The sequence below is a fragment of the Colias eurytheme genome, chromosome 19, assembly GCF_061535395.1.
Source record: "Colias eurytheme isolate Ceu_HAF_F1 chromosome 19, ilColEury1 Martin Lab GWU primary, whole genome shotgun sequence".
Classification (NCBI taxonomy): Eukaryota; Metazoa; Arthropoda; class Insecta; order Lepidoptera; family Pieridae; genus Colias; species Colias eurytheme.
In genome coordinates this window covers 5719823-5747518 of record NC_142998.1, presented here as the reverse complement: position 1 = coordinate 5747518, position 27696 = coordinate 5719823, and the positions used below count along the sequence as shown (strand labels likewise).

The window sequence follows — 27696 nt, the reverse complement described above, 5'->3', positions numbered from 1 at the left end:
ATATGGTTTTTTTATAAATTTCGCTTAAAAACATAATATTATAACTTCATCAATCCTCACTTCTAAAACTTTCGATAACTCAAAAACATACAATCGATAGTATACAAAAAGCAATTTACCCAAGTACATACAAGCACATAGCATTCTTAATTTCAAAATCGTTTATATAAGATACTAAATACTTGGTAATTAAAAATTAAAATTCGACTTGAATGACCGTTAGAACAGCTTTTGATGTTTGTGTAAACAATTCCAAAAGGTTAAACAATCACTCGGAATTACTTGGAACTCTTAAGTATTAAATTTAAAACAAACACCAAACTTCATTCATTATAACAAAGCTTAAAATACCGTTTATAACAATAAATAAAATAATTTCGAGAAGAGGCATATAACAGGAACGAAAAATTATTAAGATTCTTCAGTGTATTTTTGAATAGAATTAAATGAAAATTCTTTATTGCGGTAAAAAATGTATTGTACTGGTGAAAATTAAAAATGTATTGGAAAACAATACATTTAAGAATTATGAGCAGCCGGTCTTATAGCTAAGTAGCGTTATTATTAGACATAAATATATAAGGAGATATTTCCAAATCAACGTCGCCAAGTCGTAAACTTAGAATACGAATAATCAAAAACTACTACTTAAATAGTTGTTGGTATTGCCTTGGATAACATTTTAAACCACTTTGAAATTGGCTTGAACTCAGTTCTTAAGGCGTTATGAAAAAAGCAATTTGATCGTATTTAAAACTTGGTTTATAGGATATATCTTGTATATAATATTATGTAGTGAAATCAGGAGCTAATGTTCGCAGTGCCTTGAGCGATGGCAGGCTATGTAGCCAACAGTAACTAATGTAGGTAAAGCTCGCACTAAAACCAATTTATGCTCGTACTCAAACTACATTGTATATTATCTTAGGTGTGTAATAAACTACGCATAAATCTAGGTATATTGCACAAATTATACATGAAACTGTAAATAATGCGTTCATATAAGCTTAAAATAAATAAATTTGTGTGAGAATATAATTATACACTAACGCAATTTTTAATACATTGAACAAAAAATATTATAGAAATTACAAACTATCCTCTCCTCTTCACACAAAAATGATATAACATTTGCCTGGAGGAAGCATATTATAGTGCAATAATATGTGCAATTGTTTTTTCGTTGTACAAGAGTTACAAAAATAGTTCATGCTATTTGATTAAAACATTTTAGGCATAATATGCTCACTACGCTCAAATGGCCAGCTCTAAAATAACAAAAATTTATGGTAGGGCAGTTCATAAAAAGTTGATCACCTACTTACCCTTAATGATCTGTAAAAAGGTTCCTCAAGGTAATGGGAAAATTCCTCATACATTGACCATAGTGTATAAAATGTATACCTACAGTGTGTCGATAAGTCGTCAACTGAAGAAAAGGAAAGTTTGTCGATTAGGGTGCTTTTCCACCACAAATGAGCGAGGATTCATTGCGAGGAATGAGTTTGTAAAGAACCAATAGTAACGCTTCCACCAGAGCTTTGCTGACCAATGCGAAGTAAATAGCGGATTTGTTCTTTAAAAACACATCGCTATGCATCCTCGCACATCTTTGGTGGAAACGCAGCCTTAGTCAGATTTATCCTACATTTCCTACACCAATGGGTAGAGTTCCCACGGTAGAGGAGTTTATTTGACAAACACACAGAATTCGCTGTTGTCTAAGGGTATCCATTACACGTGTTTATTTACTAAACAGATGAAAGGAAGAACGCTCAGGTTTTAACACCCTCGAAATATAATTCTCTGTTTTACTTTTATTATCGTAATTTTCCGCGAATTTTTAAACACAGATATTATTGCGGCTATAGATACGTTTTTTTAACGAAAATATTTTTCATAATTATTATACCTCTATTTTATTATGTAAAAGTATTTTAATTAATATTTTGCAATATTAATAATTCATAAAATCAAACATAATATGAAGTTCCTAGTAATATTTATTAATAAATGAAGCTTTTGTACTCTTAATGAAACATTACACCTTTAAAAATAATATGTATGCCATAAATTTAAATATTACGTCCGATGTTTTCAGTGTACTAGAAAACGTCTTCCCCCATTTCCATTCATCCATTAAAATTATTATGACTCAATTTCTATAGGATTTAGACCCTGCTAAAATGCAGATAAAAAATATAGCCCTTTTGTATGGATTTACGAGTTGTCTTAAAATTTTGTGAGGCGAGCCGTTCCTGATATAATAATAAGCATAAATTTTAGAATATGATAGAGGTATCACCAAAATATTTATCCCTTTCTTGTTTTTGCTTATAATGCTTTGTTTTAATTCAATCTAAGTCCACGCCCACGTGATAAATTTATAATGGCAAGTTTAATATTAAAATGTGTACATTTATTAGAAAACTACGAAATGGTTTTGTTTGTTTATTTTATTTTACCTGGCTTTATAATCGATTTCAATTATTTAAAGTATTCGTGACTATGAATACGTTTGTGCAAGCCAATGAAGCAAACCATAAACAAAATAATTATCTACTTAAAACTGAATCGGCAAATTGTTTAACCCAAAGAAACAATAATTGAACAATTTTTGTATCAAATATTTGTCGAAGTCAGTGGAAGGTTCTTCTTGAAGGGAACATTTGTAGAAAAAACATTGAAAACTCCACTTGTGCTTCTGCCGTTACCTAAGGACGTTACGGAGTGTTTTAACTGGATATTTCTTTAAGTAAAATACAATGCAAGAACTTACATAATTAATACCCATATCTATTATAGACTAATACATATTATATTTATCACGATAAATAGCAAACGTAAGCTTATAGAATGAGGTTAAAGTTTGTAAATGCCCTATTTTCTGACGTGTAAGCCGTTTTCAGTGTTCGGCTCAGGTCTGATAGTGGGAAAATTCGCTGAATCATTGACTTTCCAATCACCTATTCAACATTACGTTGGATTTTTCGTCTACTGGTAGGACGCGTTTGCTTAAAACCCATCTAAAACAATTCCGTCTCTATTATAGAGACGGTAATCGAAAACGGGAAGTTTCTCATTTTTTATAGAGAGCATATCATTAAATTAAAACCCCAAGGTAAGCGATAAATATACTTTTTATTGCAAAATGATTCAAGTTAGTGTGTTCAGATCTTCATATGATAAATTATATCACTGAAAATATAATACACTTATAAGCTAGAAAATATTAAGAACATAATTGCTGTAATAATCACAGAAGAATACATTTGTTCGGGTTCGATGACAGCGAGATAACTTAAAGGTACTTTTACGACTTTTACAATTAAGACCAGTCTCGCAATTAAAGCTTATCACGTATTTTGGGAATCTTTATCTCTCTCGACTACATACTTCATGATTATGGCCCTAGTCTAGACTATAAGCATCTGAATTGCTTTCTTATTAATACTGTATTTCATTTTTCTCATTAAACTAGATGAGAAATAAGTATTTCTTTAGTTAGTCGAGAAATATAGGGCAACAAAGAAATATTTATGAGTTCTTACGTGTCTTGTAATGTGACCTATATAATTGTGTGTGGGTGTAGATGCCATACCTGTAATCGGATAATCGTTTATTTGTTCCTTTTGTAGCACTAAAAGTATCTACAAAACTTGAATAGTAACAAAATATAGGTGATAGGTATAGCACATATTGTAGTCTATAAATATTTCTGCACGTTAAATACAATAAATTTTAAAATTATATTGATTATAAATTATGCAAAGAATACATTCCACTAACAACACTTTCAACTAAAAACATTCGTATTATCTCGTGGACTTTTAGAACATTCAAACTCCGAATAATCTCTCCAGTGAAAATAATTGAACGTTAATTTTCCCTAGAAACGAAATCCTCTTAGCCAATACGTAATTAATACATTTTGCATGCAACATCATGTTTGTGTTTCCGACCTAAATGGGATTGACAATATCAGCTTTGTTGGATCAGACAAAGGATTGAAATATAAGCAGCTAATGGTATTATTTCTTGAGATAAAAGAGTTAAACACATAAATAACGATTTACAAAATAGGGATAGAGGAAAGTTGATTATCAGGAAATATTAATATAGGTAATAGGACCGACCGCCTTATTAGCATGAACATGATGGTCCCAGGGATGGTTCGGAGTAATAATAAAGCTCACAAATTTGTAAGCAAATGTGAGTGAAACTGCATAGAAAATGTGATTATGCTCGTATCCATAAACCAAAACGAGACAAGACTCAACTTTATCTTGCTAGCGCTTCGTACAACTGGTTAAATTATATTTAACCATTTTTCCTGAACAGAAGGGTGTAACTAAATATCATTTTACTTTATTACAAATAGTCAGTATGAGATGGAGTTGTCCAAATCATCACCATTATAATTAGCCCATGTACGTTCCCACTGCTGGGACACGGACCTCGTATCAGGGTATCGGCCATAATCCACAACGCTGGCCAAGTGCCGGTTGGCACATATCACAATATCGTCGAACTTTTGATTCTTCTAATACCTACATATTTAAAATAATTATTTTTTCCTTTTGTTGCAGTTGTAAAAAGCAACATGAGGTACCAGACAACATCGCCGCTCAGCCGGGTTGGCCCCACGGCCTCTCTTCGGGACGCGGAGCCCAACTTCGTGGGGCCAATCGAAAATGTGACTGTGGCCCTCGGTAGAGAAGCTGTTCTTACTTGTTCCGTGTCTGATATAGGTGATTATAAGGTAAATATAAACATATCTTATTATTAAAAAAAAGTAGAGCTGAGTCTCTACCTTTTCAAGCTATTCATGTATTGCACAACTAAAATCATAATGTTCATATACGGAGTTTCTTCACAAGAATTCGAATTTAATAAATGTTTTAAGTAAATGTCTACTCATATTTATTAAATGTAGTAATAAATGCTTTGTGTTGAATTGAAATTATAGTTTTGTAGGAACTAAAAATTAAATAAGAGTTAAAATTAAAAAACGAGACAATTTAACAAAATTTTCTATGTAAATGGTAATTGTTTCAATCCTACTTTAGAAAGGACTAACGAAATTCGACATGTAGGTAAAGCAGAATAGTTTCTAACAGAATTGAATTAAGCCTCGCTACGTTTAAATGTAAACTGTTCATGGAATAAATAAATATTAATTTATATATGTAAAAGATGTGTTAATAATATTTAGTAGTAGAACGGCGTTTCCTACTAATTAAATATAAGAGTAAGTAAATAAAAAATTTCCTGTCTTATTATAACAAATATATATTTCATGGTACAAGAAAACCAGATTATAATATTCATCCTCGACATTGGTATTCTTAATTAGATCCAAAAGTATTTGGAAACAACATTATTAAAGAAATATATTATGCGTTACCGAATAACAAATTAGCATATACATAATGATCGCAATTTTGAGAATAATATGTTCCCGCTGCTGTAAACTTCGTCGTATATTGAAATACCGTAAATAACAAACAACTTCGCGGCTACGAACGGAAGGCGCAGGAGGCTCTTGGTAACGAATATTAAAGCATGGATGAAGAATGGGGGTAACCGGCAAGATGATATAGCACCTAGAATCATATTCTTAATTAAGACGGAGTGAAGTTTCAAATTGGTTGCACAATATTAAAATGTATAGGGATTCGATTGAGACGATTGATGATAAATCACAATTATTCAATGGGACTATTCACGTAGTGAGTTGATAGGTAGATTAGGCCGAGCTTCAAGGGACAATTGCTATGAATTGGCCCCGATATAGGATTATTTCATAGGCCTTTGATTGATTGATAGGTAACAAGAGCTGTTTGAATTAGAATTGACAGAATCTAAAGGGACGAAATAATATAATTTTTATAAAACATATCACAAACTAGGCTATGGTCTATTTTTCAATTCAAATTCGTTTTCTGGATATTGTATTATGTTACAACCAAAATATTTACCATAAAAAATAAATTCAAACTTTTAACGTTTTAGCTTCGACGTGTTTGTATTGAATAATACCGAGTTGTGAAATATCGAAAACAAGATATTTATTTGATATTATATTTAGTTATGAGATCGAAGCTAACCTTTTAATAAATGTTTCCGTACTGCGCTTCATAAATAACATAATATAATTATATTGTTTTCTCAATAATTTCTATAGAAAACAAACAGAAACAAACGTATAAAACTAGAAAACAAGGGAAAGTTTTTGACATTTGAAAAACAATACCAAATTATAATCTTTTACACACAAAATAGTTCATATTAATGAATTAAAAGCGTAAGAAAGGTAATTAAAATTGTATAAATGGCAAACCAGGTACGGATCAGTCATACTTTTCATCCGATCTCCATAATGGGCTTTAACTTACATTATTTCGCTCCCAGAAAATTGAATCCGACGGTGCCGTTTCGAATCTAACTCGAAACAAACTGGATTAGAAAAAGTCCTATTCCGAGTTTACACGCGTCCCATAACTTGAAGTAAACTCGTTAAACTATTGAACCTGACTACACCTACTCCTTATACATTTTATATCTGCAGAGGTTATAGGACGCTTAAGAGCCTCTTACAGTAGTTTGTCTTTCTTACAAGTACGACTCGGAGACTTTATCAAGCGCAACTTGGCAACTGGAACGACTCATAAAACGTTCAACTTTAAGGTCACCGATTATGTAGTTTTAAGCGGTTAGGTAATGCTTAAATAACTTTTGCTTAAAACTTTTGTAAAATATGTTCGTGTGCTCGCGCTCGTAATTCCGCTAAGATTAAATTTTAATTTAATTACACGTTCTTAGATGTATGACGTAGCCTTGAATTAAGCATGTTACGCGAACTTGTGTTAGAAGTTTGTAATGGAGCAAGCAGAGTAAATTAATTTACATTTCTATTATGGCTTTATTTAATAGAGTTGTGATGCTCAGACTCCTCGTTACAAAGCCAAGAAATAAAAGTCTATTTATCATTTACGTTCAGAAACAGTTGCACTAAGGCGTTCTGATGAGATTCGCGAAAAGCGGCGACGCGGCCGGCGAACAAAATAAAATTAATGATCTTTCAATGCGAAACTCCTGCAAACATTTTATCTACTGGATTCATTCACTTCACGTGTTTTTTGCTGGAAGTGGTCCGTAAATAACCGCCATTTATGGAGGATCCATTTAGTGTCCTTCTCCATGACAAACGAGCTGCCCTTCTTTAAGAAACGATCGATCACGTTAATGATATTTAAGCAGTGTTTCACCAATGATCCCGATGACTTGCAAATAACACATAATCCCATGGTTTTCGCTTTGAAAAGGACTTATCTATCTTTATTACGGAAAAGGTATAATGATGACGACGTTGTTTATAATTTAGCTTTTATTTCTACAGGGACATAAAGGATTTTCATAATACAAAGCAAGAAGAAATAGGGTGGATGTGATCTGTCAAAGTAGGATTAAGGAAGATGACAAGCAGTAGCGATTTCTTTTAGGGTATTGTATTTTTCCTATGAGAAATGGAATGTTTTTGCGTCGCCGGTGATGTAACATTTCCTTGTAGATCTCGTTGCTTTTTAATCTCAATAATTTTAGCTGACGTTTATACATATATAACTCGCATTTCGCTCCTTAATCAAGAACCCACGTTTATTACGGAAGTTGGATAAAAAATGAAACGTAAACATTAATAAAATGTCCACTTAGATTTATTCCAAATGTTTGTATTCCTTGGTCACCTTGGAATACCTTATAATTTCCCTTTGTTTTTGTTAATGTTAGTTTGCTTAAATTGAAATATTTTTTTGAATTTCATTTTCATGGCAAATTAGCCGTATTTGCCCAGACTTTAGTTACTTTTTTTTCAAATAAACTATAAAAGAATAATTTTTCAATTTGGTGCAGTCCATGAAGGTTTTTGTATAAACTACTTATGTAAATACCACTACAAAAATATAAATTTCATAGTAATACATCATAATATAATTCATATCGTATTCGAATCATTAAAAATTCTCGCGTTCTGAATCCGAAAACTGCTTGAGCAAGGAAAAATTTCGTGGAATTTCGTATAAAAAAATAGAAATTACCGCAATCGTAATATTTTTCACGGTCTGAGCGCAGCGATGAATCAAATGCATCTTATTAAGCCCGGATAAAAGGAAAAGCAAACATTGTAAGACGAAGTGCTTAAACTGCAAACTATCAGGAGGAATTTTATTAGGTTTTTGGTGAAGTTTTTGCGCATACCGTAAGTAGGTTAGTAGGTATTCTGGCTTATTATGTGGAAACTGTTTGATAGCAGTATTATAGAGCGAACGAAATTGTTTTAAGAATTCTTCCGATTTTCTTATTTTAAATTTATTTGGATGTTTTTAAAAGCTTTGATAGATCGTAGCTTTCGAGTATGTTTTTACAGTAAAGTAATTTTATAGTGAAGGTGGAATTGCTCGTAACATGAAAATATGAAATTAAATTATTTTCATTTAACCTGAGATTTTGTGTAATGAATACGTAATATAAAATAATACGATACCACAGTACGATACAGTAAACACGGCCAGGGTTAAATAAATTATATATTTCAAATAAGTTAAATTGTTTTTATTCAATGCAATTAAATCAGGTTAGATGTAGCGATTCGACCGTCTGATCTGGCAGATTTAGAGTTTTTAATTGCCTTCGAATCGAATCGCATACCGTTGTTATACTAAAGTATGTAGGGGGATAAAGGAAGTCTAAGTAAAAACGAAGAATATAACATAATCCATGAAATAAAGCAAATATAACTTCGTTTCATGGCGGCCTTCCCAAATATAATATGAACTTATTGGACCTTTTAGCTTCTGATCCAATATTTCTGAGAATTTATTACTTTTTAACTTTGTGAGTTACATGAATTATGTCAGGACTTTGAAAACTTTCTTTGCATTATTATATCACCTTTTGAATTACAATTCGAACAATTATGGGTCCGATATTTTAAATATTGTTTTTAATGTAAAATTAATGTTGCTTCTTTTAATACTGTTATGTCTTTTTTAAGTTACCAGAATATTTCAATAGGTTATATATAATTCTCCGTATATATTATAGAATCTTCATATTATATTATGATTGTGTTTTTGTTTTATGTGTGTGTGTGTGAGTACAAAGGTATGTCTAAGAACACAGATTCTAGTTTTAGGTACAAATGGTAAGGCATGTATCCAAGTACATTTTAGGTAAATAAAATTTGATTACGGAAAATATCAAAGTAACTATATGAACATTCAATTTAAAACGTATTTACTGAAAACTAATATCAAAAACTATGTATCTATAGTAGATAAATACCGTTGTGCAAGCGTTAAAAACACTTATTCTCTCGACATTTTATAAAACATAAGGAAAATTACAAGCAAAGATTATAAATACAAACAAAAATAATAAAAGAAATGGACTAACAAATAATCAATTACCGCTGAAAGCGAATAGCCGTAATACAAAACAAGGGAATGTTCTTTTGTAGCATCAAAGAGGCGATTAATTCATTCATTTGAATAGAAACAGGAAATATTAGCACGCGTTGAATTTATGGCGTAAAAGAACTTGAAGTGTTTGTACATAGACGTCCATATTGAGCTTCGCTATTGTCGTAGATTTTATTTTGATGTTTTTATGGATAAGACTTATAAGAGCTTGAATTATTTATGTTTATTTCTACAATGAAGTTATCAAATATAATATTTTCATTTGAATTCTTCGAACGGACTTCCGTTTATTGTTACTAGAGGTATGATGTAAATTATAACTGTTAAACAAAGACAAGGAACTAAGGACGTCAAGTAGTGATGATCCCACCACATTAAAGCTAAACTTATGCAGTAACTTCAAGCAAAGAAAAGAAAATTCCCGTCAAAATTGTTCCATCCCTCTATCTTGAGTTAGAAAAATAATTGTGGGTTGTCAGCAAAGTCTCGGGCATCCGCTAATTATATTACATACTAGGTTTCCGCCCGCGGCTTCGCCCGCTCAGTCAAAGAAAAACCCGCATAGTTCCCGTTCCCGTGGGATTTCCGGGATTGCGTCATTTTCCCGGGATAAAAAGTAGCCTATGTCCTTTCTCGGGTATCAAAATATCTCCATACCAAATTTCATGAAAATTGGTTGAGTAGTTTAGGCGTGATTGAGTAACAGACAGACAGACAGAGTTACTTTCGCATTTATAATATTAGTATGGATTAGAAAAATAATTGTGGGTTGTCAGCAAAGTCTCGGGCATCCGCTAATTATATTACATATTATATACCTAAAGCTAATACCTTCCCTTCTTCCCCTTCAAAGTAGATCCAATGTACATAAAGTTAAAATTCAAATTCACTATAAATTTGTTTCCAATTTTCCGGAAATCGAAATCGTTGTCCGGCCAACCATCTATTCCATTTGCATTTCATCGGGATGTTGTCTCATTAGACGGGGTTTCCTTTCTCTCATTAGTCTCTGTCTTTCCATTTTTAGAGGGATAGTTTTATGCATATTTCTTAAAAGTGATATATTTTTTTGCTTGTAATATCATCCGTGAACGTTGTCCACTTAGTCCAATAGTTATGTTTTCAGAACGAACAAAATATTATGTCAATATCCCAATTCCCACTTATAATTTGCGAAACGTTTCATTAATATGATATTTAAGAAGAATTTTAATAAATATTGTATTATTATTATTTATTGGTATAAAAAGCGCGTCTATTAAAAGTGCCTTAGGAATATACCAGAAAGGTATACGGCACGTATACGGAAATATAAAATGATTTTATCTTATGAAAATTCTAGATAAATATAGAAATAGTTTGCATTATTGTCTCTCTCTTTTTTTCCTAATAATGAAACTGAATATTTTAAATTACATCTGTTCTCCTAAAGTCTATCCTAGGTATATTCAATCGAACTGTTTCAAATAAACGTAATAGAATAAGCAATTTTCCTTTTCTCCGGGTTCTTTTTTATGTCAACAAGGATTAATATAATGCGATTTCACTTGATTTCTGACCTGTCGTGGAACAAAAATCGGATTGTATCTGAGACTGTGATAAAAATATTTTATGAACTTTCTTACTATGTTATACTTACTTAGATATTCTTGACCGCTTTCCGCATAAGAATCTGGTTCTAAAGGGAGGAAGTAATCCCATTTATTCAAAACCCGTCAAAATCAGTTCAGCATTTTATAGACTTATCCCAATCAAGAACATTTTCTATTATTGTGTAATACGTCACTTTGAGAATATTTATCCCTTACATTTACTTAATATTTTTATAAAAAAGTATGAAACATGAAAAACACGATTTTAATACATTTAACTATAATATTTGATGGAATATTTTATTTTTATTGAACAACTCATAAAAAATTACTAATACAACATCACCCATCTCTAATATTAAGATAATTTAATATCTGAAATTTAATTAAGATTCGTTTATTATACATTAGATGGATTGTAAAGTGAAGAAAGTAAATGTAGTTTAAAAAATATTAAAATCCTTTTTCGAAAAGGTTAAAATTTTCGAATAAATCTTTAAAAGCTCTCGTTTGGTTCGTTTAAAAACTGCCCCGAGCCTTTCCGAACCTATTTGGACTTTTCTCTATAAGCGTAAAAAGTAAAATACTTTCTGAACTATTTTACTGACGTAGATTTTTATAATTTGAAGTTCCTTTAGTTTCGTATATTTTGTTCTGTTATAAAATAAAATTCACATTCCCAATATACAAATGCCACAGCTACTTTTGCCGTTTGAGATTCAAAACATTCATGATGTTATTTAATTCAATATTTTTTTAAACGAATTTTTTTTACTGAAGTACATATTGCGATTTATTACATTTGAATAATAACATTAGAACCAGAGAACCTTTGATTTTAAAATTAAATATAGAAAATAGGCGCCTTCCTTTGACATCGCAACGCAGAATTTTTCGGTATGATTTTTGTAACTGCAGATAGGTGGCTAGAGACAATAGAGGGTAATAGGTTACTGATTTCCGGCGGTGAAACATCTCATTTTCATGTGAATTACATGTAAAAAGAACGTCGCGGGCGGAACCCTAGTAAAAATGCTACCTATGTCCGCACTATGAGGCCGCTAACATTTCATTTGTTAACTCAAACTTAACTAGCTTAATTAATGACCTATCAGCTCATGATGTTCTAAATACAACAATTTTAAAATTAAAAGCATGAGCCTGTAAGTTAAATGATGATGTCCCTATTAAAAGCATCGCATTGTTCACAGGTAGCATGGATCAGAGCTGATGACCAAACCATTCTGACTCTTCATACGCGTCTAGTGACCCACAGTTCCCGATATGCTGTCACCAACGACTCTCCTGGCTCTTGGCAACTTCACATACGACCTCTGAAGGTGGAAGACAGGGGCTGCTACATGTGCCAGATAAACACTAGCACTATGAAGAAGAAAATTGGCTGTGTAGATGTTTTGGGTAAGATTGATTCATGTATCAAAATTTCTAAATTAATCAGGTCTTATTTTCATGCTGGCAATCAAACCCGCAAGTATTTGTACGAGCTATTGTATAATTTCTATACTATATTTGATGTTAAAGCGTATAATATAATGTTGAATATAAACTTTATGATAGGATATTAAGATAATAGATTATAATTTTACACTCCAAACGCTATATGCGACACAGGACTGCGTATGAATTACCTTTTGATTAACTGTATAAAATATAATTGATAATTAAAAAATCGCATAAACATATTCGTACAGTTACATGGAAAATTCTTCAAAAATTAAAACCACAGTTAAAAATCGAGTTCCTGTTTAATTTTACACTTGCAACATGTTCAAAAAGGCTCTAATCTATTTTATGCTAAAATCAAATTTGTCCCGAATATTGCGCTCAAAATATCTGCAACGTACGAATTCCACACAAATCGCCACTAAAATAAATTACTTGATTTTCGATCGATACAGTTCAGTGTGGCGTATGAAACGTTTAGAGATTGATATAGAAGATTGCTTTTAAACGCCTCGTAAATTAATCACCGCTTTAGTTGAAGCTCAAGCTCAGGTAAGATTCATATGACCAAAGGTTATGAGATTTTGTTGGACCACCCGAATTCTTTATAAAATAACTCACTTTGACGGAAATTCTTAATAAAATATTTATGAAAAGTTGTTTTGAATAATAATAGAGCTCAAAAGAATTTTTGAAGTTTACTCTCTCTTACTCATTTGGTCTTGAACAAGTCCGTAATCCATAAAATTCAAGCAAAATATACTAGAAAGCAACATTTCCATCTACAGTATTAAGAAAGATTAAACTAGTCAGTAGGTTAAACTACGTTATTATGAAGTAAATGGAATAGTACACATAATTCCAGCAGCACTATTTGAGAGCCAATTAGAAGGAAATCAGTCCATTAACAGCTAATATGCAAGTTTTAGTCAACACCACATAGCGGACGGTTTGTTCAAACCTCATGATTTAGTACCTACTTTTACTCAAGCGTGGACGTAATAAGCTCGTATCTATTCAGAAATGAGCTCGTGTTCTATCAAAAGCTGTTTCTTTTCATTAAAATGACCGTTACGCATCTCTAGGTATATTTAGTATGATATTTTATGTTTAATAGCAGGACGGTGAAATCACGGAAGTTCTTATGTAGGATGCAAATTAGAAAACATATGATGATGATGATTCTATTACCTTCGATTATAGAGATGTTTGTCGGCAAATGACTTCTGATTTTTTACGTTATTTAAAGTTATAAAAAACTTAAGTCAGAAATTTGAAGCCACGCACGCGCTATAAATAGTTATTTTAGTTTAACGCCTTTTCATATTTCCATTTTTAACGAAACCAGCTTATACAAAAAAAATCCTTTCAATCCTAACATAAAAATACAGGGTAATAAATATTTCAAGATCGATAACTCTGATTTATACGATTATAATTCCGTCGAATGAACGTAGGGTTGAAATGAATAAAAAATGCCGTAAAAATTTATTCCCAGAATAACAGTCTCATGATATATAAATTACTGGTTTTCACGTCGGTTCCCATTGTTTTTCATAATACCCACAGTTCCAATGGTAATAACCCAAAGCTACCAAGTATTCAGCCGTGAAATGCGAGAGCATTCGGCTAGGTACACTCTGATTTATTATCTGGTAATATTGTATAGATTGAATTTGTCAGTATTCAGAGATTTACGACTCCAACTTAATTAAGAATAGCGTTAGTTTTCCAAGTAGTCGTAGTTTTACTGTAATCTGAAATTTCTATAGAGAAAGAAGAACTGATTTATTAAGCAAAAGTAGGGCTTGTAACAGTATGTACTGTTGTTTATATAGCCGTTTAGATATAGATGTTCATTCAAACATGCTTCTGTGACCGAAGCATTCACACTTTCATAAACAAATCTCTTATAGCGATACATGAATAAAATATAATATCATCGAGTAACTCGTAGGTTTCTTCTGCACAGAAGCCATATAACTTCTATTATATAGACTAGCTAATATTAACACTTCCTGGAAGTTGTGTCATGAAACGAAACCTCCCATATACTTAAGTAAACGATTCACCTCTACGTCGTTTAATTCTGCTTGTTGAGTCGGGCTCTTTATCCACATCTGCATTTCCATACCACTAAGACCTGGCCTGCACTAAAAGCTCTTTAGAAATGAAATTTATTACGCAATAATACATTCATTCGTAATATATGATATGCTTCAATGAATTGTTTACTGTGTATTGAAAGCTGATTGAAATTTGAAACAAATTTTAAAATAGCCTTCACAATTCTGTTCGTATCCACATTTATTTAATTATGTTATTTATGAGCGGTTCGAATAATCACAATCAGGCTGTGTAGCGTACAATAATTATTAATACTTGTTTTGGCTATTAGTAATATCGGGTAAAATATTATAAATCTTTTATTTATTAATATGTAAGTTTTTGAATGGTGTCGTATATTTAATAATTGTATTAATTTTTGTAGATCTGGATTTGAACTCGATTAAAATACATCATGTTTTACACGAATACAGATTGTAGTGGAGAAAAATGAGTGTATAATAATATCTGTTAGATGTATTGTTTCCATTGAACAAATACAGTTTAGTGAGACCGGGACTAGATGGCAGAAATATGTTAGGAATATTTATGTTTTCTTTATTTATATGCAAAATATCTTTCACATTATCCTAAATAAATCTCTCGTAGCTCATATTTCAAATGGAAAGAGCCATGTCACGATATCGCTTTCGAGTATATAGAAAAGCTAGTCTAAAAGTTAACACGCTCGATAAAACATGGATTTCTATGAGCCCACTTACATAATATGAAGCGTTCTAAGCCCTACATTTACGCTTTTTATATAAAACGTATTATACGATAATAAGGTAACTCGTTGAATAATTTTATATGCAGTTTCAGTTTTCAGATTCATAAACATATTTATGAGTAAACGATTTAGTTGTAAAACTCTAGAATTTAGTCCATAATCGACCTAAGTCCTATAATATTCTTACACTTACAACACATTTGAAATAATTCTAAATCAATCGTATGAACTTATCGATCCTTAGCCAGTTAGCTAGTTAAGGTAAAATCATTAATACAAGAGTGTAAATATAACTGTTCTCTACAGTTCCTCCAAACATAGTGGACGAAGGCACAAGTGGAGATCTCGTGGCTCGAGAGGGAACAGACGTCAGTATAACATGCAAGGCTGATGGCAGACCCCTGCCACGGATACTCTGGAGGAGAGAAGATGGCACAAACATTCTGCTGAGGAACGAAACTGGAGACTTACATAAAGGTACTATGAAGCTTCAGTAATATTTTTGTGAATAGGCTCCATTGTTTTTATAATATTTCTTAATGCATTCCATCAAACATTTTACTAATACAAAGAGGTATACATGTAGGTAAGAAATGTAGGTAACTTTTCAACGTGAAAATATAATTATTAATGTTTTACAGTACACTTAGGTATCTTCTATTTGAAAACCATTCTAATTACTAAGTGTAGAATTGAATTCCGTAATCCGATAAGATATAGCCGCATTTAGATCTCCCTACTTAAATGCAATTAATTTAATTACAGGTATAATTATTATTATATTATGTTACGATAATACTAAATTGTAATTGGTACATATCGCTTGTGTATTAAATATAAAATGTACTAGCTAAATGTTTCCCATGAAATAAATGTCTATAATGCTCATATAATCGACAAACAGTAAATTTGATCAGTAAAAAGTTTTATATATAGATCATACACAAAGAGGATTCGGGAGTTAATTACAAAATTATACATGGGAACTCATGCGTGCCGTTTCTATGAAAATGCCATTAATATTTTATTATTCGCTAATGAAATACGAGTATCGTTCTAATGAATTTAAGTGTCAATAGAAGCTCGTCGTTTGCTATAAGTATACGAGTGATGTTCAACAATTATCGCATGTTTCCCTATAATTAATTGCCTTTCAGAGTTCTTGATTTACGAGCGTAATTGATTTTCCTTTGAACAAAGAAATAAATGAGATTCCAAATATACATTTAATATAAAATAGCTTAATATTTTGATATATTAAAAACAATATAAGTAGGTATACTTTGTCATGTAGGAGTAGGTTTTGGGACAAGTGTAGGCGTTATTATTGGAATTTATTTAGACTCTTTTCTCGAAAATCACTGTGTAACGCATAATTAGTTTAATAGTTATTGTTTGCGTGTGCTTTATTGATCATATTATGATACTTTTTTAAGTGTTAGCGTATTTAATGAACAATATCTAATAAATAAGTTTTTAAACAATAAATAGGTTTCGGCATACATACATTATTCATAGTAGATAATATTATCATGAACGTAAAAATTTGTAGAAATAGCCTTTTAGTCTTATAGCATCGTGCAAATGAAACTGTGACTGTTGAGGAAAATGTTGGTGATTTATGAATAAATAAAAACACTTTTTTCTTACAAGATTTATATTACACATACATCATACCAAGATATATTAATATTGTAACATTAGGCAGCCTAGCCGTTTCGTGGTATTTCCTCAATGATTTATCGACAGATTAGCAGATGGGTATGACGGTGTTATGAACTATACCTACCTACATTTTGAAATCCTTTTACCTTTAAAATCAGATGACTCTGCTTTGCCATATTACAGCAATAGAACCATTACATTACCTACAAACTACAGATGTTTTCTTGCATTTGATTTAAAGTTTAATGGTGGTCGTGGTCAAAATCCGTGTTGTGTCATGATTTAATAGAAGATAATGCACTGATTTGCCCTGGCAACGAGCGACAACGAGCAAACGACCGGGCTCAATGGCGTGCCATGTCTGAGGCCTATGTCCAGCAGTGGACAAGTGTAGGCTAACAATGATGATGAGGATGAATGCCCTGATTGTATTTCCACTCATTTATAATTTAGAGACATTAATGATTTCTTTTAACTCATATCATAATGTAATATTTCATTCAGAATCGCTATGTTACACTTTATGACGTTAAATAGAGATTCTTTTCATAATAAAGAATTAAATGACTTAAATATTATCATGACGCAAAAGATTTATGATGCCGTGTAGATTCTCGATTCTGGAGCACTACGGTACTAGAATGTCGCATAATTTATTATTTTTTGCAGCTACTATAAATGTAAGAAATATTTTATACACCCGTACCTTTTTCTAGTTTTCTGTGGTTTAGCGATGAGCGACGACTATTTATAGCTAGAACTTGATAAAAATACATGTTTTAAATTATGTTTAACATCTTATAAGAGACAAAAAAGTTCACCCGCTTATTAGCTAGCAGCAAAAGGTGAAATAAAGATTCACTTTATTATTTATTTATTTAACCGACTGCGTTAGAATCGATTTTGATCCACCATAAGCAGACAACAGATTTTACTCAATGATATAGTGTGTTTTTTTAAGTTTATTTTTCATGTAGGTATTTTTATTAGATGCGCTTACTTTTCGTTATGTACCATCCAGATTTGTTTTATTACAAAGCTTATCAAGCAGAAGGCTTGTATCAAATTAACTCCGAAATTATAAAAATATTATACTCTCTATATCTCTAACTCTGTTAACTGGATTCATCTCATCCAAAATAGGTTCGAAATGTAAATAATTTCGCCACCATTACAGCTTAAATAAAATTAAAATTATGCAGAGCAAGACATCAAGCAACCTCTTTAACATTTAAAAAGTATTAAAAGGCAAAGCATACTTAACTAAACTTTAAATATTTTTCTAAAAGTGTTTCAACAATTCTTTGTTCTTCAAAGAGCGTCTGTCTTTCTATTTTCATTAAATATACCCAAGAATTTAATTACAGCTGTTGAGTATTTACCTAATTTTTTAATTTCTTTCTGTACAATCTTATAGTGTGAAGCTTAACAAGATGTAAAAGCCTCTACTTAAATTAATTAAAGTATCAAAACATCCACATTCAACTTGCACAAAAAATAATTTTTATATTGTATTCTAATAAAAGAATTTATCAAATCCAAAGTATTTAATTAAGCTGTTATTAGAGCTCTTATTATTGGAAATATAAAAAAGTAAAAGTTTAAGATAAACATAAAGTTCATTTTATGTAGGTATAGAAATATTTACATTCTCTATACCTACATATTGTTTTCAATTTTACAATTATATATTTTTCAAAGTAGGGTTGTATACATTATTAATATTTCCGTATTATAAACAAGCTTGAATTAATTAATACACGCAAATTAATGCTGTTTTGTCTGTCCCCTGGGACAATGAATCATAAAGGGTCAAACTTCAAATTACGCGATTAGAATCATAAATTAATCAACCGGGTTGATACAGCGGTCGTAAACGGGAGCATATTTTAATTGACTGAATTAGATCCTTAATTCCTGTAGTATTTAGAGTGCAGATATAACGTTGATGGCAATAGTCTCTCCTCATGTTAGATAGAATTTAAACTAGTGAAGTAATAGTGCCTATATTCGAGGCAAGCGGTGCAACAATCCAATATTATTATATTATATTCCATGGTAGGACTGATCATATTGGATTACTGACGTTACGCCTTTATCAAATTTATAATTTTGTTCGGTATATTATATTTCATTCATAATCGAATTTATAATCCGACTCGCACTTGAATTTCAATTGCCTCTAACCACATTCTTTTATAGTTTGATCCGCGCTTGATCGTGAGTGACTACTTAATCTCTTATCTCAAGTATTAAATACAAAGAGATGTTTCCTTTATAATAATATGATGTATTCTGCCACAGTTGATATGTACACGGGGCCGTCTTTGAACCTCACCAAGGTGGAGCGAAGGCAGATGGGTGCTTATCTCTGTATAGCTTCCAATGACGTGCCGCCGTCTGTCAGTAAGAGAATTATGTTAAGCGTTAATTGTAAGTATAAACATTATATTTTTATTGATATTTTCTAATAAATTTATTAGTAATATTAAGCTTCGTTTAAATCTATAATAGAGCTTTCTCTGTTCATATTGTTATGATTTGTTTGTAATTCAAAACTCAGTACCTACAAGTACATTTTACTAATTTATTATTTAAAAAAATATAAAGTTAAATAAATCAGTCTATATCCATAAGCATATTTTCCATAAATTCGAATTTTCTGGGACATAATCCTATTTCTGTGAAGGTTATATGACTTGCATTTTCGTGGATTTTACGATCGCTTTTATACTGGTAGAAAGTTTCGAGGGTTGGTAAAGAGCAAATAATTTTCTGAGAAGGTATCGTGACAAAACTTTAAAACATTTATTCTGTCCTTTACGACTCTTTTTCTTTGGGTTTTTATTTACGAAACTCTTGAAAAACTAAATTCAAATATCATTAGGTTCTTTTAAAACGACTTAACAGAACAATTTGAAAGATTGGTTAGATTAAAAGTAGGAGAATATTTTTAATGGACGGAAATAATTATGACCACATTAAAGGGCCATGACTTAACCTTTTAGTAATAATAAAATTTCGTTCACAGTCGAGCCATCAATAGCAATTTCTACAAAGGTCATGGGAGTACCTACGGGTTCGCAAGCCAAGCTAGAATGTATCGTCGAAGCGTACCCACATGCAATAAACTATTGGCTCAAGAGTGGAAAAGAGATGATTTTATCGGGGTAAGTGCTAATGGTCCGTATTTTATACGAATTTGTAGGTCATTTGCTCCGTATAACTTATTTACTGGCAATGACTTGTTTATGATAAAGGATGGAGAATAAGACGTGATGTGAATTTTGTAGGTGAACGCCATACCGAATTACAAATTTTAAAGTAAAGTAAAAGTAAAAAATATTTATTCAAAAATCAAGCATACAATCTCGTTGAACTTATTACAATAAAGCTGTTAGCACAGTAAATATGTAGTATACTCTATACATCATTTGAACCAAGATGCCCACACTAGACTCGTGGCCTGTATTGTGAGCATCAATACAAAATATAAAGAAACAAACAAAACTAGACATGGATGTAAATGAAGTGTCGATTTATTAATGTTTTAGGAATAAATTGCAATTGATATATTATTCTTAATGATTTATACTATTAGATGAAACTTAAATGAACAAAAAATAAATAAATATCAAAATAAAAAATATAAATAAATAGATACTTTTTATATGTGTGCTGAATAAGAAATGCTTGGGGGTAAAACTTGTGAGTAAGAGCGTTAGATTAAAGACCTAATCAAATTTTCCGTTTGTTGAAAAGCCAAAGAGAGTAGAGAATTACAAATTTTGTATCAATATTCAAAATAAAAATATTCATCGACATCCATCTAGTGGTTCTTTAGTTATAAAATATGTTTTCATTATTCCGACTTAGTATAAGTGTCTGTATAAATTTGCTATAAACACTTCACCTAATTTCAATAATTTACTTTTATAAAAATATAAGCCGTCGGTTATTTTCTATCTATAAAACACTAATGTCGAAAAATGTATTAGGAAACGCAAGAAGAAAGCGCAAGAACATAAGTTTCGACCGCACCATAATCGCGTCCACTAACGGGGAAACTACAAATTCGAACAAAGAATCAGTTGACCAACGACCATTAAGAATGTACGATCGTTACACACCGGATTTTATTTTACACTTTGGAAACTTGTCGAAGCTGAATTTTCCGGCGTTTTACTGTGAAATACAAGTGGAGATTGACAGCCGTTCCGAACGCTATTTGCTGAACGTACTCCAAATCTACAATCACAACTAACGATAAGTCACTGAAAATCTCTTCCGCTATCGGTTACTTGCTACTGTGAAAGAGCATTTTATTTCCGATATCTTTGTTTGTAGGAAACATTCAACGCTGATAGGGAGGAAATTCTTGAAAATGAGATTGAGTTTCGCCCGGAGAGATTTATTATTAGGTGGTTTTATAAATCTTAGTGAGGTTATTTAGGAAAGTGGTTTTAGTATAACACGTACGTTTGTCAATCGCACTGAATACGAGATTGGAATTTATCGATTCACGTTTTATGTATTCGAAATGGTTATTTGTTTGAATCAATTCTTTCCGCGCCGATTCCGATTTCGTATTTTCATGTTAAACATGCGTAGCACTTTCGTTCCGATATGTTAAAGGATGCTAACACAGTCAAAGTATGTTTAATCGAGTGATAGCGTGAAAACGGAAACTTATACATGTGAATGAATCTTCTTAACTCAAAAGTACAAGCGCATTGTGATGAAACTATTCTTTTTATATTTCTTTTCACGTTTGAGGACAAAAATACTATCACATTTTGCATCATAAATCTTTCACGGATGAAAGACCTTCTAAATATATTTATTAACGGTTCAAATACAACTCTATACATATCTTAATTCTTCATAAATTTACCCCATTCAGTTAACTTATAACCAGTAGGATATTTTTCTTATTTTGTGATAACATATATATTATTTTTTATAGAGGTAAACATGAAATAAACGAAATAAGAATGTCGACGTATCAAGTGAAGACAATATTGACAATCACCAACTTCTACACAGAAGATACGGGTACATATACTTGTGTTTCAACGAATACGATTGGAAAAGCAGATGGGACTCTAAGACTTTATGGTAAGTATACACAGAACTGATTGTGTAAGCTGGAAGATACAATTTTATTTAAGTTGTCGCATTTATTGTATTTTGTTAAAAAGCTAGATTCTTAGAAATGTATGTTGTGAACAATTGTCAAAATTAACATATAATATTATGTTGTTTTAAGATTTGTAAAAAAAATTGATGACTAAATAAAATATTTTTATTACGTTTATGAAAACGAACCATGTCTAGGTTGATATTAAAATGTAAAATTTCACTTAAATCTCAATATAAGACAGTAACAAAAATGTAATTTAAGAAAAGATATATTTTACTGTTTCTCTATAATAATCAGATCTTATTTAACAGTAAATTACTAGACACACACTCTAAATGGTATTATTCCATTCCAAGACCAATCAATTATGGCTCAAAATGATGAATCATATTTACAAAGGTTAATTATTCATTTGATTTAGAAATAAAAATCACCACCACAACGACGACGACAACGACGACAACAACCACAACAACTACCACTACCTCTCCGCCGCCAACAACAACTGAGTTGACAACTCAACCACGTAAGTACATTTACTTTATTTCATGGAGGAACTCAGTTTCAGTTTTAGCTGGTTTCCCTTCACCTCCCTCTCTCACAAAATAGGCGCTTGACGTCGAGTTGCGGAGAAATGTCCCGTATATAATTATTTTAAGTACATTTACTTCAGGCGTCATACAAGCCATTATCCTATTTCTTATCTAATCCTTTCCTTTATTCCCTATCATAAAATCCTTTTTTTATCCCATACCTTATGAAATCGATCCATTTGCAGAGAAGAAAGGCAAAATCAGCAAATGTGCATGGGTGTTAGCAGCGCTAACCATCAGGCGACCCGCCAGCTCATTTGCCGACTGTGATATAAAAAATATAATATAAGAAATTCCTCCTCAAAACAAAACCGAAAAACTCAGCCATCGATTTTGCCACGATACAGCAAAAAACGCGGCTTCGAATCCAGCCACGTGATCTTTTTTTTTCTATTATTTGAAAATGTCTTATTTATTTATTATAAAAGTAAAAATTTAAAATAACTTATTCCATTATCTAATCATTTTTATGGGTCTACACAAGGTCTACGCCACAGTCTACGCAATGAGAAACAATGACACTCGATTATTTTGTTCACAGTAATTCACCGTTACACCGTCTTCTCTTTATCTTGGTTCAATATTGTATATAAACATAATATTATGTCATTATAAATAACTATAATCCTCTTTCAATTAAAATAAAAATATTAGCAAATATGACCTAACAAGGCAGCAACTTTTAATCGTGAAAAATATTAAATTGAGCAAGTAGCTCGAATTAATATTTTATTTTTACATGTAAATTTTCAACCTTGACCTGTAACGACCCTAGAGTGAATCTTAAAACATAACGAATTTCAGTTTTAAGTTTTAAATATGTAAAACTACGTGTAAAATTTTACATTCAGGTCATATTTAACTAATTAATCAGGCCGTTTTTACATAATACATATGTATATATTATTCTTATATGAAGACAACTTTGCATACTCATATGGTCGCCTACTTATGGGTACATACAATGTTACTTGCCACTGATATTATTCCCAAGGTAATAATAAACAACGTGGATTGAAAACTACCAATCTGAATCCATAACATGATATTGTGAACAGCACTATTAGTACTGTCTATATTATAACCCCGTATAAAATACTTCAAATGCCATTTCGGGAACAAAATCATATTTCGAAACATATGTTGCCCCCAGGCATGACGTCACAAACGCGTATTGACACAACTGTTCGTATTTACACAGAAACATTCGCAAAGAGATCCTCACACCAATCGTTCTTTGCAGAAATCTTATCTTTTATACGGTATTATAATATGTCTTATCTTGAAAATTTTATAAGGCTGGACATGATGTCATATTTTTGTATATTTCAATAATCTCTATATGTCCATATTTAACGGAAACATTAAATGGTATAACCGTATTATATAACACCTTTCTTAATAATAATTGGACTACTCATGATTATATAGAATAGCGATCGGTGCTTAAATTATTGTAGGTCAAACTATTTCATACAAAATTTAGAAACTTAGTTGAATATCATGTTGTAATACAACTTGTTGTAATATAAATAACTGTTGTTATTTTGAATTGTTTAACCAACTTATATTATTAGACTAGAGAGAGACTATATTGATTTGTAACACTAAATACCTAACGATTTTTATATCGATTTGAATAGAGCAATAATTAGTCGGCAGAGAAACAGATGCTGCGAATGTTACATACATTCTATTGTATAAATTCACTACACAACAATTCACGAGAAGCTAATTCAATAGGACAACTTAGTCTGAACTTTAGTTTAGCGAACATCATATAGTTTCTCACAACGTTCATTGCTCATCGAACATGGTAGTTCCATCGACATTCTTAGATAATTGAATTCTCTAAGCCAGTATAACCTTTGTTACTATAAAATACAACCACCTATTACCAATGTAAATCAAATATTATAATACTACACTTAAATTTCAAATTAAACACTAGATATGCTAGGAATTCCTTATCCGTAAAACTCTTCTATAAGATGTTGAAATTATTATTCGCGACACGTGTCTTGTCTTTAATACTGAGCGCAGAATCCTGGAAGTTGAATGCATTTTAATGTACACAAATTATGTGGAAGCTACTAAAAGTTAAGCATCTAAAAGACATTTAACTGAAAGGAATAACGATATTTATGAATCTGAAAGTAATAATGAAATCCCTTAATTTTATTTTTTAGTATATTATTCTTCATTTCTTATAGGACATAAAAACATCGTAAAAGCTTTAATATTTTGTTATGCAATCAAATTAAAAACCAACTTTCTGAAATACACACATTCCTTTGAACATTAAAATTTGATCCAACTTTAATAACTGCATTTCTTTTTAGATTACGTGGTGGCTTTACAACCCGCTGAGCAAAAGTTTTATACGCCAGATGTTACTACTTATGGTAAGTGATTGTAGTTTTATTTAATCTTGTATGAGTATTTAATATTTCACTTTTAAAGTAAAAGCCTTTCCACATCAAACAGCGTTTCATATAGAATCTTGTTGCAAACATAACTTTTTTAAAACAGCATTTTTATGGTAGGAAAAATATTTTTGTATCGTTGAAATAAAACAATTTGTTCATGGTTTTCAATTTTATTGGTTATTATAAAATATATATATGTTTATAGATACAATGCAGAACGTAATAGAGCAGTCCGTCCGTGACAACAACTGGCTACCGACTGTCGAATCGCGAGGCGCGCCCGCCGTTCAAGCCTCGCTCGCCATCCTTATACTACCCACTTTAATGCATATTTTAAATAACTTTAGCCCATTAGTACTTCATAAACATTATATCCAAGATTCAAGATGATAAGTTAAGTCGAGTAGTTAATTCTATGTCAATTTAATGTGTACATTATTAATTTGCGACAATAGTAAATTGTGTTTAATTTTGTAAAATAATTTTGTACATTATGTAGTTCATTAAACTAACCTCTACAATGGATACTGAAATCATAAATAATCAAATTTCTAACAACTTTTTCTTACATTGATTTTAATCTAAGAAACTCAACCCCATTGAAGCTTACTTAATTAATTTAACGACGTCAGCCACTCTACTGAATAAACGATGACTTAACTGAAATTCGATTGAGCTATATTGGGCCAAAGAAAGAACATTTCTAACAATGCTTAAATTTTCGTTAATTATAGGAAGACCATTTTGTTATTTAAGGGTAAGTACACATTACATTTGCGATGGTTCATACAAAATATAGTAAATAATGTACCTACATGGATTTCTAATACCGCGCGGCCTGTTTTCCCGTACTGTGTGCACCTACCCTTGAACATTTAAGTTTATATAAGAGCACTCAATCGTATTAACCTGCCAATTATCATATATCAATGTATTTATAAAAAATCGAATTCTACAATAAGATATGATAAGTACCTACAATAAATACAATTTTATCTGTAGATTATGACGAGTATCCATACGTACAAAACAACGTGTAATCTTAACAAAGCATATCAATAATTTGTATAAAATAGTAATTGTAAATAATAGTTATAAACAGCTGTATTATTGTGTATGTATTTAATTTCCTAAATTATAATTTCACTACATGTCAGAATCTAATAATTTAGAAATGTTCACATGAATGATGCGCGTATTTTATAAAACAAACATTTAAAAGCTTTTCTGATACAGCATTCGATTTTCAAACAAAATACATAAAATACAAACCGCATGTACACATTGGAACATGAAAATTTATTAACCCTACTAACGTAACGCCAAACTACGCGCTTAACGAGAATGTTGCCAATAAAATAAATTCACACGACATGTGAATTCAACTGCTAAATCTATTGAGTATTATAAATAATTATTAGTCGTGTTTGATTGAGACCGTTCGAAATTAATGCAGTTAAAATATATTTTATCCCTCACTTTTGTGTGCTTTAATTAATGAGTTGATTTAGTGTATATATACAATTAATGTATATAAATCAAATCAATTTTATGATTTTAGTTTTTTATAGACCTCTCTCATGCTCTGTAGAATATTAAAATTTAATTCCAATTCATTTAAAATTTATGTTAGTGACAGCCAAAAAAGTTTTAGTTGTTGTCGACGCAAATTACAATATTACATGTACTTTTTTTGTACCTATGTTCGCTTGGAAATAACATCTAACGGAATAAATACTATGCTCACAGTGTATTATATTTTCAAAATACCATTCAATGAAATAATGTGAACCTATCAACAGTTTACTGCGCCTAAATTCGTTTAAATTAAGCGTTATTTAGTTATAGAGAATGTTATGTACATAATGAAGGTGAAATTTATAAATAAGCAATTTTATTACCCTGTTCTTTGTAGAATTAGTGTAAGTACTAGTCAAACAGAATGTAAATAATAATGATATTAATATAAGAGCCCACGACGGCCAGACTTTCCTTTCTTTCTCAAAGTTGAAAGTTTCTCTGTATATGTCTCCTATACAGATAAGAACAACCAGCGACTATCAAGTTTGGGTTGTGGTTACTTTGGCAGGAAACAGGTAGTGAAGGTGTATAAAATAGTACCTAACTTTCATTATAGTTTAAAAGCTAAATTTTATATATGTTACTTGGGGACCTATAAAAAGACATTACCTTAAGAGCCAGACAGTTTTCATGGTTCTTACATCTAGCCAGACACATTTAAAAAATAACTAACATATCATCAAATTCACATAACTACCTAAAAGCGTAACAAATATGAAATAACCCACTAAAACATTAGTTAACTATAATTATTAAAAAAATAAAAGTATAATATTATAAGTAATAAAGTTATTATTTATCTTTTACGGGGGTTTATGTTGATGAAATTTCACGTATCTCGATGACACAATAAAAAAGTCATCGGGATACGTGAAATTCCATCAACATAAGTCTAAGTAAAAGATAAGTAA

General features: G+C 31.0%; 1 protein-coding gene across 1 annotated transcript in view; it reads left to right on the top strand.

Moving 5' to 3' along the window:
• LOC149900185 (protein amalgam-like) overlaps positions 1 to 27145 on the top strand; it is a 39140-nt gene extending 11995 nt beyond the window's left edge. The window contains exons 2-10 of the mRNA XM_090113043.1: positions 4590 to 4762; positions 12286 to 12493; positions 15681 to 15851; positions 19344 to 19472; positions 20071 to 20209; positions 22006 to 22157; positions 22604 to 22708; positions 25118 to 25180; positions 25410 to 27145. Coding sequence (XP_089969169.1) covers positions 4590 to 4762; positions 12286 to 12493; positions 15681 to 15851; positions 19344 to 19472; positions 20071 to 20209; positions 22006 to 22157; positions 22604 to 22708; positions 25118 to 25180; positions 25410 to 25594 — 1325 coding nt within the window. The 3' untranslated portion in view covers positions 25595 to 27145. The remainder of the gene's footprint in view (positions 1 to 4589; positions 4763 to 12285; positions 12494 to 15680; positions 15852 to 19343; positions 19473 to 20070; positions 20210 to 22005; positions 22158 to 22603; positions 22709 to 25117; positions 25181 to 25409) is intronic.
• Positions 27146 to 27696: the final 551 nt, after the last annotated feature.